General features: G+C 48.0%; 1 protein-coding gene across 2 annotated transcripts; it reads right to left on the bottom strand.

Moving 5' to 3' along the window:
* Positions 1–1314: 1314 nt before the first annotated feature.
* Positions 1315–10350, bottom strand: TAC1 (tachykinin precursor 1). 2 transcript variants are annotated; one of them, XM_074195030.1, is made up of 6 exons: positions 10190–10350; positions 8339–8435; positions 7863–7907; positions 7385–7408; positions 5387–5440; positions 1315–1920 (listed from the first exon to the last, which is right to left on the bottom strand). In XM_074195030.1, exons 1-6 carry the CDS (start codon positions 10310–10312, stop codon positions 1871–1873), a joined length of 393 nt encoding a protein of 130 aa, XP_074051131.1. In that variant the 5' UTR covers positions 10313–10350; the 3' UTR covers positions 1315–1870. The 2 variants fall into 2 exon arrangements, with proteins under 2 accessions (XP_074051131.1, XP_074051132.1); XM_074195031.1 differs by lacking the exon at positions 8339–8435 and adding an exon at positions 8106–8202.
* Positions 10351–15152: the final 4802 nt, after the last annotated feature.

The following is a 15152-nucleotide window of genomic DNA, read 5'->3' as shown; positions in this document are numbered from 1 at the left end:
TGATGACCTAGAAGGGACCATAGAGGGCCAGCAAGAGGGTGCAGTGTATAGAACATTGGCCCTGGAGTCAGGAGGGACCCGAGTTCAAATCTGCCCTCAGACACTTAAAGAATTGCCTAGCTGTGTGACCTTGGTCAAGTCACTTAATTTCATTGCCTTAAATAAATAAAATTTTTAAAAAAGAAGAAAAAAGAAGAGACAGCAGAAGGTGGTATAGACATTCATTATTTGTTGGGTTTAATTACTCCTCATTTCTGTTTCTTGATCCAACCTTGGTCTGTTTTTAAAGTAGGATGTCTTTATGTTTCTTAAACCCTAAAATGACCGCTCTTCATTTCCTGGGGTCCTTTATGGGTTGCTTTCTTTCAATGAGTGACCCACATCCTGTTGTTCCTGGAATGCCTCTTAATTGGGTGTGCCAGCCAAGGCGGGAACCATGCTGAAGAGAAGGGGAAGGGAACAAGTACCTAGTAAGTACTAAGCACTGGACAAATATCTCATTTTTCAGTTGAGAAAACGGAGGCAGCAGTGAAGGGACTTGTCCAGAGTCATACAACTAGGAAATGTCTGCAGCCAGGTTTGAACTCAGAGTTTCCTGACTTGGGGCCCCATTGTGTCACAGAGACAGCTGAGTACCCATCAATCAGTTCAGTGACTCTATTTTAACCTTTTAATCTATTGGGTTCCTCTGGCCCCAACCCTAACCTCAAAGGTCATTCATGGCAAGGTACCAGGAACCAAGATATTGCCTGTAGAGTCTGAATTTGGGGGGAGAGTTGGAGGGAGGATTTTTGAAGACACAAAACTTTTTAGTACAGATCAGCACTTTGTCTTAAATCACTTCTGCAGATTTTTCAAAGTTATGTGGAATGCTTAAACGGTTGACCCTGAAAAATCACTTTGTGGAATTTGAGGAATCATGACTCAGGTAGAACAAGGGCTGAGATATTCCCATGAGTCTCTGGGTCTGCAGTGCGCCATGAAAACTGGCTCCTAATTTATCTGTAAATAAGAGTGGTAGATGGGTCTTAGTTGGACATATTTAGAACCTTTTGGAAAGTCCATCCTATGGTCTGCTCTATTTCTAGGGCAAAGAGCCTTTGATTGGAATCTCCTTGTGTGTCCATCAGGAAGGCTCTTTCCTGGCTGGGCTTCCTTGGTTTCCTCTTCTGAAATGATCACTTCCCAAGAACAAGATGGGGAGGCACATGATTGACCCCAGTGGTTTCTTCTCATGTGACTGCCATGGGCAAAAAAGGAAAAGGCAAAATGTCCAGGATGCTGCTGGGTAGTACTTTTAATGGCAAACATTGGACAACAATAAAACTTCCTACCATGAAATGAAGCTCTAGGAATCCCAGTCTAAGCCCTGCATGCCAGTCTATGTTCTCTCCTTCCCTTTCTCCGTCCAGCCACCTCCTCCTCCTCCCTCTTTCTGTCTCTAGTCACAAAACATAAGACATGCTGCAGTGATACAAGTATCTTTCAATCCCCCACTTACAGACCATCTTAACCATGGAGAAACAGTAGAAAGGGTTTGCATTACATTAGTTACAAAGCATAAACCAAAACATTGATTTTTCTAGGTGACCAAGTCTTCCCCAGAAGCACAAGTTCATAGCCAATACTGTGCTTGGTTGTGAAATATCAGGGGCTTCCATTTTGAAGGGATGCAGCTTAGAGCTAGAAAACACTTATCAATGGGAGTCATTGTCACAATATGAAAAATAATTGTCTGATTGGATTACAACTCAAAACCACAAGTGTTATTAAATAAATAATCATTCTGCCTAGTGAGGATCTTCAAGGACCCTCATCATCGTGGGCCACTGGAGCCAACTCTGTTCATGGATGGCTGCTGGGCAATGCTTCATTTACGCCTTCTCTCATAGTTCTGTGCTGTGCTCCATTCCGAGGACCCTGAAAGGAGAGAAGACATCTTCTGTGGTCTGCAGGTGGCTTGCTGAGCAATCCAAATAAAGGACACACCCCAAGCAATCAGGAAATGTTCTTCAATGTTAGCTGTTTCTAAAATCTTTGATATCAACTTCCCCTCTCCTCCCTTCTTCCTTCTTGGAGTGACTTGGACACTATTCCTTCAGAGTTTTTGGTCACTTACCTGGTAAGCATGGACTTCTTTTCTTAGTATGAGATTGTTTCTCCTGTCTAAGCTGGGGCCCAGCCATGGTTGATGCCAGGAGAACCAAGCAAGGCCACAAGGACAAAGAAATCATGGCAAGGCAGAAGGATGAGCACTGGAACTCCAAGGCTAGGCTTGCTTACCCTTTCCCTCAAAGGGCACCTGACAAGCGGCCTTCTCTCAACAAGGCCCTGTCTTGTAATCAAAAGACTGTCCTAGGTGTGGTGGAGGGGCCTCCTCAAGAGTCACTGCCATGATGTTTGAATGGTCTCAAAGAATTAATGGAGTCCCCAGAGAGTTCTGCAAAGACCCAGAAAGCTTCTAGGGTTCCTCCCTCCCTCTCTCCATCCCTCCCTCTCTCCTTCCTTTCTTCTTCATTCCTTCCTTCCCTCCTCCTTTGTAAATATTCACCTCTCTCCTTTGATTTATTGTCCTACTGAATAAAATGATGCAGAAACAATAGATATCAGTAAAAATGTTAAAAAGGGGGAAATAGAATGTGCCAGCTGCCGCTTGTGCAGGCTGCTCCAAGGAAGAAAATCACCACTGCTCCCCTTGGGCAGTTGTTGCATGTTCCTACTTCACAGAATTAGGGAATTTTTTTCCATCAAAAACTATATTAGAGCAAGTGCAGACATAATCTAAGCCGGGGTGGTCTCCAATCAGTGACTCCCCCATCCTGGTGGAACTGGACTGGGGCTCTGGTCCTAATTCAAAGGAAGATTCCAGCATATTTCTCTTGGGACCCCAGTCACAAATATCTCAGCCAGTAGACCAAGGGCTGTGATTGCAAAATGATCAGGATTTGGCGTAGGGGCTTCTCAGAAGTTACTTATGGAAAACTTGCTCCCAAACCTATGATTAATGAAGAAGCTCTGAGGTAAAACACACATACACACATGCATTCCCAATTGGGAATTGAGGAAATTAGTAGAACAAATCTGAATTGTCACATAAAAATATACAGATAATTAAACCTGGAGAGACTTGGGGCCAGGGGTGGGAATTAGCTAGATAATTGACTCAGTTCTCCATTTGATTATAGATGGGTAGATAAGCCCGTTACCCAACAATTTGTGAACTATATACTAAATAGCCATGGAAGATATTCTCTGAAGGTGAGCAGGAAAACCCAGACTTCAAAACAACAAAAGTATCTGTATGTGAATTAATAGCAAAATGGCTGCTATCATTTACTGTTTTCTAATTAAATTTCATTTTTCATTCTAAATTCTTTCTTTTTCTGTCTTCCCTTCCTCTCCTATTGAGAAGGCAACAGAAACAAATATACACAGTCATGCAAAATGAGGAGGGGAGAGGGAGGAATGGAAAGCAAACAGGCTTTAGCCTTCAATGAGGCCATCAGTTCTCTATGTGGAGGTGGATAGCATGTTTCATCATTTGAATGTGATGGCGGACTATTGTACACTATCACTTACAATGTAAAACAGGCTCTTTTTAATTCAACATGGATTAGAATGGACTCAGATATGATCTTCCTATGTATTCTTTCAGTGAAAAACCCACCCTAGTTACTTAAAAGATTGAAAGCGAATAAGACATTTGCTGATTAATTTCCTTTGAGTTGAAAGGCTGGTTCTGTGACCTCCATTTTCTGAGGCTAATTTCTGTCTCTGGGCCACTGAGGCTGGGACCATTAAAGACAGTCTGGAAAGCTAGCCTCAGGTTCCTATCTCTTGACTTTCAAAGACCAGCCAGAGACAAATCTGACACTGTTTCATGGCTAGGGAAAGCTGCATATTTCATTTGATTCCTAACCAGAATCTAGGATGGGAAGTTTGTGGTTGTTTCACAAACCTGCCTAAACAAAATCAAAGCAAATAGGCCATCTCTTACAGTGTGACCTTAGGCCTGTCTTTTGGTCCTGGTATCCTGGAAAGCAGTTACCAAAGGAAGACAAGTTAGAAAAGCAATCAAGCATAACCTGGCTAATTAAGACCAGATCACCATACATAATTCTTGTGGGCACAAAAGAATTTTTCTGGTGACTGGATCCTTCTTCTTGCCTGGTACATGGAGATTTGTTATCTAACCAAATTGAAGCCATGCTTATTTATTTGGTTACTTCAGGCCAAAAAAAAATCCTATAAAAATGAAAACCCAAATCCAAAACCAAATCAAAAAACCCCCGACTTCTAAAACATTTCCTCCTTAATTATTTGACTGTCTCCTTTGGTATACCTACAACATTTTAGTTGGAAATATTTAATACCCTTGGAAAAAATATCCAAGGGTATTAAAATGGTTCACATAGACCATTCCAAGAGTTCTCAATCATCCCAACATACTCTAAAGAGATAGAAAGCCTTTAGAGAGAGATGCCTGGCTCACACATTCTTTTGTAATTAAAAGCAACTAAAGAAATTCAAGTACCATTTGGAAAGGTTTCCTCAGAGAGCAGCAGTACTATCCCCCATGGAGAAAGGAAGGGTTACTTAATCTGGATAGGATGAGCCTGACGTGAAAGGCAACAACAATGAAACGCTCCAAACGTAAGAGGGGTTTCAGAAAGTCAGATGATCAGGCTTCCTTAACCTTTACTGAACAGAGAAGAAGAAAAAGGGCTTGGGGTGCAATGGACACCCAAAAGTTGTCCAGGGTGAGGAGAGATTTCCATAGGTTGTGCGACCTTGGCATGTCCCTGGTCTGACCATACCTAAACACCTAGAAGCTGACTCCCCAAGGTGCCTTTTAACCTCGGGCAAATTCTGACAGTCTGCAATTAGAAGCGGGATGGGTTTATTATTCTCCCTCTTCTCATGTTAGCCTTCTAGTCATCATTACCATGCACATTGATGGAAAGGCACAAGGAGGAAGCTAGCAGCTGAATGACATCTTGGGAGGCTTTCTATTTAAGAACAAAGCAAACTTAACCTTGAATCTTGATCTTTATGCCCTTGAAGGATTGTTTCCATGCAACAGGGAGGTTCCCTACAGCTAGCTTTTCCAGTTAAAGACAAATAAGAACAGATGAGCAGAAAGATGCAGATGCAGATGGTTCTGACATTGAACATGACTGACTTTGAGAAGGAAGGATCCATATCACTCTCAGCTCTGCCTGGGTCACTCTCCACGAACAACCCATGGTTACATTTAGTTCTAGGTCTATTTAAACACTCTATAGCCTCTTATTTCATTTCAGTACTTGGAGATAGGGGTGATGGGCAGTAAAACAGTTACAGATTTAAGATGCTATCTCTAGTTTTATTTGAGAGTTATACATACCAGAAGTTAAAGATCTTTTGCCCATGAGTCCAACAAAGGAATCTGTTTTATGCCCTGAAAAAATATATGTTGGGGTGTTGAAATATGCAAAGAATTCTTATGATTAGAAAAGACAAGACAGTATCTCTCCTGATCACAGTTGTCTTCACGGGTACAGTCACTGAAGTGGGAACATGACTCTTTCCTATAGGGTAAGCCCATGGGCAGGAAAACTGAAAAACCCACATGTTTCAGAAATTCTCTCTAAGGATCACAATCCAGAATTCATCCCCCCCCCCCCCCCCCCCCCCCCCGCCTTATGAAAATGAAATGGCTCCAAGTGAATCAGATTGGAGCTGTCTAGGTTAGGTCTTTTTCAGAGAATTCAACTCTTCCTGTTTTCCCTAATTGAACCATGTCTGACCAGGGGACAGGTAAGTGAAAAGCCAACTTCCAAGGGCTGGGCAGAATTTCCTCCTGGCTCACAGGAAGAGGTCAGCACTGCCTTAGCAGAGAATCTCAGCCCTGCCCCCCCCCCCCCCAGCTCATGGGGGAGTGGTAGTGGAGTTCGGGAAGGGTTGCTTATATACAGTTATTTCCAAACCTCTGCTTTTACCTTGGCTGGTGCCTCACCAAGAAGCTTTTGAGAATGTGACTGTCTATGACCCAACAATTGAGTGAAGGCCAGTAAACCCCCAATGGAGGCAGGAACTGCCAAGAGTTAATCTATTGAGTATTCTAAATCATGCTAGGAAAGTTTCAGATGCCTTTTGGAGAAGGTGCATCAAGCCCAGCTATTGGATCAGCAAAGCTCTTTCTAACCAACCTAAGTCTCCATCAACCACCCCTTGGAAGTCCAGATCCTTAGAAAAGACAATTTCACATTTACCTGGCTTTAGAAACAGCAGCACATCTTTTCTATTTTGGTAAACATTCTTATTGGTGACGTTAACTTGATTTGCCAATGCTTGGGTAGCCAGAAAATGTCTAGTGACAAAAATCATAGCTTCCTAGACTGCTGAATATATATCTTTCCTTATTGAAACATAAACCTTTGGAGCTGGATGATCTGACTTCAAATCCCTTCAAATGCTATCTTCTAGTTATGAGACCTTGGACAAGTCTCAGTTCCCTGGGTCTTAGTTTCCTCCTTTGTAAAGAGCTGGCTGTAAAGTTCTGGCTGACTTTAACAGTCCCTTCCAGCTTGAAAGACCTGGTTTTACTTTTGGTTCCAATTTATCTCAGACACCCCACATCAACAACAACACCAACAACAAACTAAGATAAGTTATCCCTTTCTCAACTCCCCAGGCCAGAGGTTTTTAGGTGCTCAGTTATATCTGGAGGTTTCAAAAACTTTTGATTATGAATCCACTGGAAAGTCAGGGGGCTGAATGAGCAATTGAGATTTGCCCTCTCCCTTGGATCTAGGAGACATCTCCCCATTCCTAGAAGGGGCTAACCAAATTTCATCCCTCCTGAATAACTGACTTGTTGGAATACACCCATTTCTGATCCTATTTCCAGAGTCAAGGGATTGGTCAGAAGTCACCAGGATGCCAGTTCTATAGCTGGATGCTAATCAGAGTTTATTAAAGACCCTGAGGAATTTCTCATCCCCCCTACTGGAGTTTAATGCTCAGATAATGAAATCCCCCAAGCCTCGATGTGTCCTACATGCAGAGTACACTGTCAGGGACTATAAGAGAGACACAATTGAGGTCTCTGGCCTCCCAGAACTTAGAATCTCTTTGAGGGCATGATCCACTAATAAATATGTTGAGGTTTTCATGAGTGCTGTTGTCAGGATCCCTACAGATGCTCATCTCTCTGATCATTAAAAAGCATCAGAGAACCCAGCCAGCTACTGCCTTTCCAGAAAGCTCATTCTAACTGAAGTCATGCCCAGACTCTATATCCTCCAGACTGGTAGGATGATTTGTACCTAAAACAAGGGAAGTTGTTGACAAATGGCTCATAATCATGCTTAACAAATGTGAAAATAATGTTGACACTTACTTTTATGGGATATTTGGCCATGGCCTGGGAAGAAATACAGGGGAAAAAAAGATTAGTTAGCACAAATGGCCTCAGAGGGTCCCAAGAACAAGCCACCCTGGACAGCTCCCTGAACAGCTCAGAGATCAGATCCCAGGTCAGCTTCCTGGTCAATCCCCTGGTCATCTGCTTAGCCAGTTTGGCAAAGGGTCAAAAAAAAAACAGGCTCATGGAAGAGCCACTACAAGAACAGCTCCAGGAGCCCGGAGAATGCAGCGCAATGGGGATTTCTAGTCAATCAAATAAAATTAGCAATAGAACTTAATTCATTAAGAAATCCCCCCTCCCCCGTACTCCTGCCCAGAAGAAACTGTTGAATGGCTACAGGAAGACTCAGTGGCTGAGATCTGATCTCCACTCATCAGCTAGTGTGCCCACCAATGCAGAGTGCTCAAGAGAACAATGCTGGGAGTCAGGGAGGGGAGGGGGAGATGTTTACCATAGAGAGCCTTTAACATGCCCACTGGCTTTTCAACTGAGGTATCTGATAAAAAATGAATGGACATTAACCAGGTAGAAGGAGGAAGGGTAGAAGGAATCTCATCAAGGAAATGGAGGCTGGAGTTAGGATGTGTACAATGGATGGCCCGTCTGCATGCCAAAGATGGGGTGTGGGATGGGTGCTGCCCTCCATTGCTCTGCCCCACCCTTCTTCCCCCCTGGGGATCTGGAGGCCACTCACAAGATAAAGTGTCTCCTGTCCTGGGGATTTCTGGCACTTGGATGTTGGAAGCATGCATGTAAGAGGCCGGCAGAGAGGGGCTGGCTCCTGTGTGTCTCTTTTCAGAATCAAGTAAGAAATGGGGAGATCAGGACAGAGTTCCACCCCCCCCCCCCAGTCTAAGGGAGGAGGGAAGGGCCAAGGGGTTCCAGACTTCCCTTTGGAGCACACAGGAGAGGGGCTTGGGTACTTACCGGCATCCCTTTTGCCCATCAACCCAAAGAACTGTTGAGGCTTGGGTCTCCTGGCAATTCTCTGCAGGAAATGCTCAAAGGGCTCGGAGAGCTCTTCCTGGGTGGGGGGATGAGTGTGGGAGGAGTTGGGGGAAGGCAGAAGAATACACAGACAGAGAAAGAGACAGAGAGAGAGAGAGAGAGAGAGAGAGAGAGAGAGAGAGAGAGAGAGAGAGAGAGCTGGTGCATCACTGGTGCAAGGTAGAGCTGGGGTTTGTACCCTCCTTAATCCTTGAGATCAGGACTACAGAGTTCACTGGGCAGAGGCCCCTGGCCTGGCTGATATTTAGGTTTCAGAGGTCAGAAAGGGAGGAGGGGAAGTTGAGGAAAGAAGGAAGGCGAAATGAGAAACAGGAAAGAAATGAAGAGGGGAGGGAAGCAGAAAGAAGAGAGGAGAGAAGCAAAGAGTAAAGGACAGGAGGGGAGGAGAGGGGAGGGAGGGGAGGTGGGAGGGGGAGGGAGGGGAGGTGGGAGGGACTCCCCCCCCCCAGGTCCTATAAGTCCAAGTTGGGCTGACAGATCTTTTGCTGTAGAAATCAAGGGAGTAGGGCTACACTGCAGTTTCATAGGCTCCAGGAGAACAGGATCTGGGTCCTGCTCATGGCAGCTCCTCCCAGAGGACTCTGGCCTAGACTGTTTGGCCAGCTCAGGTCCATCCGGTTGGGGACCCTAGCTGCCTCCCCACCCCTGGCCAGAAGAATCTCCTTTTCTTCTTTTTTTGAGTAGGAGTTGAGGTATGGAGGGAGGAGAGATACAGCCATGAGCACTCGAGGGAATGGCATCACAGCGGGCTTGGCCCCAGAGTGTACTCCAAGGCCCTGGACCTGAGGCCTGAGCCCCACCCGCACCTCAGAGAGTCAGGACAGGAGAGACCCTGAGGCCAGGCTCGGGCAGCCCAGGACTCTCTGGGCTCTACCAGGATGTCTAAGAAGGCTGCAAGTTACCCCTCTTCTGGCTGCAGAGTATCTGGAAGTTCCCGCAGTCTCGGTCTCTTGGACTCCTTTCATCTCCTCTCTCTTCTTCCCCCATTTCTCCCCCGCCCCTCACTCTCCTCCCCCGCCCCTCTCTTTTCCTCCCTTCCCCCTCCTCCTCCGCCCTCTCTCCCCGTTTCCCTTCCTCTCCCTCCTCTTCTCTTCACTCTCTCTCCCCTTTCTCTCTCCTTCCGCTCCCCTCCTTTTCTCCTCCCCGCCCCTCTCTTTTCCTCCCTCCTCCCACTCCCCCTTTCCCCAGTCTCTGTCTCTCGCTGTCTTCTCTCTCTCTCTCTCTTCTCTTCTCTTCTCTTCTCTTCTCTGTCTCTGTCTGTCTCTGTCTCTGTGTCTCTGTCCCTGTCTCTCGCTGTCTTCTCTCCTCTCTCTCTTCTCTTCTCTTCTCTGTCTCTGTCTCTCTCTCTCTCACACACACACCTGTGAATCCCTCCTCCTCCGACACACACACACACACACACACACACACACACACACACACACACACACACAGATGCTCTCCATCGATTAGAGCCCAGTGACAGCCGCCAGGGTCTCGCTGGAGCTGGCTCTCCGCTCCTCATCTCTCCCAAGGCCCCCCGCCACCCCCCAGGGAGCCCAGCCTCAGCTCCCCGTTCCGTTCTCTTCTCCTAAAGGCTTGCTCCCTTGCCCCGGGGTCGGGGCTCGGCAGTGCTGACTCAATGGCGCCCCGCTGAAGGGCTGGGGGGGGGGGGGGACGCGTCTCTGGGCTTGGGCCGGCGCCCTCTGCCCCGACCCTCGAGGCTGCGCGGGGCCCGTCGGGGCAGCCCCCCCGGGCGGCCTGGCCGAGCCCCGCGGCCCGCAGGCTCACCTTGATCTGGTCGCTGTCCGACCAGTCGGCCCAGTAGTTGAGGTCGTCGTTGGCGCCCACTTCTTCGGCCAGAGTCTGCGCCGACGCCAGGAAGAGCACGGCCAGGGCCACGAGAACTTTCATCTTGGGGATGTGGGAGCGGGCGGGCTCGGTCCGTGAAGAGGCTCCTGGCCCCAGGCGGGACACCGGCTGGAACCCGGAGGGGGCAGAGGGCAGGGCTGAGGCCTCCCTCCGGCCCCAGGAGGAGCACCCCCGCGGCCGCAGTGCCCCGAGGCCACAGATCGCACCGACGGACCCCAGACACACACCCCCTCCGCCACCCACTCCAGGCCTGGAAGGGACTTTAGACGGCACCTGGTCAAATTCCTCAGCGGGCAAGGGGGAAACTGAGGCAGCACGGAGAGTTGCAGGGCTTTCGAACCCAAGTCCCCTGACCCCAAAGCCCTCTCCCCACCTCCCAGGCTTTCCGCTTCCCCCTCTGGGCTGGGGACCCCGCTTCGGGACCTCCCCCATCCTCTTCTGTCCGTCTGTCCGTCCTCTAGAGACCCGGGGCAAGGGTCCCGGCCAGGGAGCGAGCCGCCCGGCCGCCCCGGGGAGCCGAGGGCCCTCACCTCCTCCGACCGGCGGCGATCTCGCCTCTCTTCCTCCCGGCTAGTGCTCGGAGGCCGGCCCCACGGACGGCAGCGGGCGCGCAGGTACCGGGGAGCTGGGGGGGAGGCGGCTGGCCCAGCCCTTATTTATCCCGGCCGCGAGCCACGTGACACTCTCCCCACCGCACTTTCTGATCCATATTCAATGAGTCCCCGCCTAGCTCCCCCCACCCCCCCACCCCCCCAGCCCTCCCGGTCCCGCCCCCGGCCCGGCGAGTGTCCGTCAAACCTGGAGCCAATTGCGCTCCTCGTGACGCGAAGTCGGGGGAGTCGGAGCCCCGCGCGCCAATCCTCGGCTTAGCTGTCGTCGGTGGGACGGTCAGGGGGAGAGGAGCGCCCCTTCCTTCTGCTGCGGCTCGCCCCCGTAGGCCCCCGGCTCTCGGATCGTGGCTCTTACGCAGCTGAACCCACCCAGCCCATGACTCAGGCAGTCGGACCGGGCTGCCTCCTCTCACCAAAGCCATCCCGGGGTGGGGGGTGGGGGTGGAGGGTGGGTGCCCTGGTCTGAGGGAGTCGGGAAGCCTGCCAAGCTCTCTGGGTCCCCTAGCAGTTAGCTGGAGGCGATGCTCCCTTGTGGGGGCAGCCTTCTTTCTGCCCTCACCCAAGAGGCAGCGGCTCCCCGACAGCAGCGGCCTCGATTGCCCCAAAAAGACTTTCCTTCCCCGGCCCCGAGGGAGAAGGGAGGGCTGGGAACGGATCCCCAGGACCCTTGCTTAGGTAGAAGCCCTTTCCTCCCTACAGCACTGGATTTGGGCAAAGAATGAGGCGGCGGGGTGTGCCTGGGGGACTTCTGGGCTCACCTAGGTTACCCGGGAATCTGCCCTTCACACGTTCCATCTCTGTCTCTGTCTCTGTCTGTCTCTCTCTCACTTTCTCTCTCTGTCGCTGTCTCTCTGTCTTTGTCGCTGTCTCTCTGTCTCTCTGTCGCTGTCACTCCCTCCCCCCTGTCTCTCTGTCTCTCTGTCGCTGTCACTCCCTCCCCCCTGTCTCTCTGTCTCTCTCTCTGCTCTCTCTGTCTCCCCCTCTTCTATCTCTTTCTCCCTGCTTCCTCTTCCTCCCTCCCTCCCTCCCTCCCTCCCTCCCTTTCTTTCTTTCCTTGTTGATTTAAACACCCTCCCTGGACCGAGCATGGCTTTAGGTCACAGGGACACTGAGACACCTCCACACAAATCTTGGGATCCAGACCTAGATTTCACGGGTGAAAGGAGGAAACTCCACCTGCTAAGTCTGCCGGGATGCTATCTAACCCTAAAGTGTAACCATTGAATTCTTGGTGTAATGAAATGTGAGAAGACCCACCGACAGAGCGAGGACTCTGAAGCTAAAGAAGAGAAAATGTCCCCCAAATACTTGAGCCGCCTTCAGGAACCTCTCCCTTATTGCCAGATAGCAAATCTCTGAGGATCCCCTCTCCTGTCTCCTTCTCCATCTCCTCAGCCTTCTTCCTCATTTCTTCCTCTCTCCTCTCCTTTCCCATTCCCCGGGTGACTGGTGTGTGTTCAGGATAAACATGTTCTGTCTGGTGCCAGAGTGAGGGGGGTGGTTAAAAATCCATTTTGAGAAGATAGTAATAATTAAACTTCCCAGAAAGGGCTTATACCTCAAGGAAGCCATCCAGAAAAAGAATCCCCCTAAAATCTCCAATATTTATGGTGGTACTTATTACTGATAGCTAAGAATTGAAAACAAGTCTTTGGCTTTTGTTTTCCCCCAACTTTGGGGAATGGCTAAACAAACTGTGGTCTAGGAATGTATATTTACATTGTACTGTAAGAAGTGATTCATATGATGAATACTGTTGGAAAGTTATATAAACGGATGCAAAGTGCAGGCTGCAGAACCAAGTAAACAATAAGCATATTTAACTGCAACCATGGAGGTGGAAGAACATGCACACACTTTTGAGAGTGCAAGTAGGACAACATTGTAGAGATCCAGCAGGATTTGAAGGAAGACAGAGAAGATTCCCCCACCCCCACCTTGGTGGAGGGGAAACCAAACACACATGGCACAGGTTTTGGTCTTTCCCAATGTATCCATCAGTGATGCTAATTTTTTCTTCTCTAAAAACAAACCCAAACCACTGTCATATGAGATGGGACTTGGTGAAGGGGAGGGAGAGGGATATATGAGATGTAAGATACAGAAAACACTAATAAAAGTCATTTAAAGGAAAGAAAAAGTCCTTTTCAGAAAAGCTCATTCCTCCTGCTCTCCCTTTGCTGATCCTGCCTTTGCCTTTATCTCCCAGGGTTATGCACAACATGTCTGTGTGCCCATACAGTCTTCAGCTGCTTGGTGCCTTTCCTATAGGTAAAGTGAGTTTTTTTTTCAGTCTATTATCTTTCTTTTTCAGTTGATGTTATGGAACTACCTACAATGATTTTGCTTCTGGGATTCATTAATCCTTCTTGGGACATTCTTTCCTGATGGGACTCCCAGGACATCTGTCCCACAGTTACTTCTGATCCTGAGCCAGCCCATGTACTCAATGCTGACCTTCTAGAAGTTGAGGGAGATGTGGAGTATATCACATAGTTTGAAACCCATTGAAGCTTTGATTCCCCCCCCAAGATCAAGGTCCCTGTTCTTCATCTTTGACTCCTTCCTCCTCCCTTTGCCCCACTCAGTGTAGGGCATGTTAGAGCCCACAAAATGCTCTGAGGTCTGGACAACACTCAACAGAGCGCTTTTTTTCTTTTTCAAATCCTGATCCTCTTGAAGTTCAGAGATAATTTACTCACTTGTTGGCATCTTGGAGTCCTTTCCTACATGCTTCACCTTTGACCAGGAATGATATAAGGTTTGAACACTGACCTCTATTATTTGTTATTTTCCAATAGAGCACTGGCCTTGGAGTCAGGAGGATGGCCATTCGAATCCAGATTCAGACACTAGTCACTTACTGTGTGACCTTGGGCAAGTCACTTAACTCTGCCTCATATCCAGGGTCATCTCCAATCATCCTGACTCATAACTGGTCACTGGATGCAGGTGGCTCCAGAGGAGAAAGTGAGACAGGTGACTTGGCATAGCCTCCCCTCACTCAAATCCAATTCATGTCATGGCATCACCTCCCCTAATGTCACGATCTTTGATAATGAAGGACAAATATCACCTGTTCCAGTTCAGGAGGATGGCCCATTACTTATAATAATCCTATCACCTTCCTTATTTCACGAATGAGGAAAGTGAGGCAAACAGAGCTTAAGTGACTTGCCCAGCATCACAAAACTAGTAAAAATCAGAAGCCAAATTCAAAAGGAGGTCTTCTAGGCCCAGCACTTTCTCTACTGGACTCTTCACCTATATCAGTGAAAATGTCTGCCACAAAAAGGCTATACTGGTACTAACAAGAGCTGGGGAGGAGCTTGTCCCTGTCCTGAGAAGACCATTTAGCAGATGACTGGATGTAGCCAATCTGACTTTTGGTTCAGGACAGGTAGAACCAGAAGGCCCCAAGAGTTGTCTCCAACTCTAAGACTCTATGACCTTGCTTCTGTAGGGCAATAGTTTGCTTATATGGGGGAAGCACAACTGAAAGAATGAGAAGCTGTTAATAGGGTGTAGGATGTTCCTGGAGCATTTTTTAGCAGAAATATTTCAAAGCTATCTGGGGTGTTTCTGAGAAAGTCCTGACATTGGATAGACAGAGGGATTAGTGAGTCACTATTTTTAGCTCCCTTGAGGCTCAAGAGGTGGATGTTCTGGACTGGACAGATGCTCTTGGTGATCCCATATATGTTATGGTGACCTGACATGATAGCATCATAAGAGGATAGAGTCATCATGGCCCTTTGTGTTAAGACAATTCCCACTATTGGAGGATTTTGGACTGGTGCCCTGACTATCTTCACAGGCTGTAATGGATTAGTCAGTGTTGATGGAAGTGTGGAACACAGATCCAGTGACTGATGAAAGGCAAAAAGGCCTGAGGCATATACAACAGTCATCTAGGTGGCACAGTGGATATGCTACTAGACTTGGAATTTGGGAAACCTGAATACAAATCTAGCCATAAATACTTTCTAGCTGTATGTCCCTGGGCAAGTCTCTTAACTTTCTCAGCCCCAGTTTCCTCATTTGCAAAATGGAGATAATAATAACACTGACCTTGGAGGGATGCTGCGCAGGTCAAGTCAAAGAAGACAATGCAAGTGGAATGCCTTGCAGATCTTAAAACACTATAAAAATATTAGCTATCGTTACTATTCCTCTCAACTGCAGCCCCTTCATAAGATAGAAGATTATGGGATAGGAGCCATACAGTAAAGAATAGATATGACCTTGGCTCTGTATAGGAGGACAGAAGG

This window comes from Macrotis lagotis, chromosome 7 (genome assembly GCF_037893015.1).
Source record: "Macrotis lagotis isolate mMagLag1 chromosome 7, bilby.v1.9.chrom.fasta, whole genome shotgun sequence".
Classification (NCBI taxonomy): Eukaryota; Metazoa; Chordata; class Mammalia; order Peramelemorphia; family Peramelidae; genus Macrotis; species Macrotis lagotis.
The sequence above is the reverse complement of the archived record's forward strand: the minus strand, read 5'-3'. Positions and strand labels throughout refer to the sequence as shown.

What these genes read in the sequence shown, in the direction of transcription:
- TAC1 (XM_074195030.1), bottom strand. Translation starts at nt 10,312, where the DNA reads ATGAAAGTTCTCGTGGCCCTGGCCGTGCTCTTCCTGGCGTCGGCGCAG. An exon ending in CATGTTAAAGGCTCTCTATG is followed by an intron (nt 7,409 to 7,862) that starts GTAAACATCTCC and finishes ATTTCTTCCCAG; the next exon opens with GCCATGGCCAAATATCCCAT. An exon ending in TGGCCAAATATCCCATAAAA is followed by an intron (nt 5,441 to 7,384) that starts GTAAGTGTCAAC and finishes ATATTTTTTCAG; the next exon opens with GGCATAAAACAGATTCCTTT.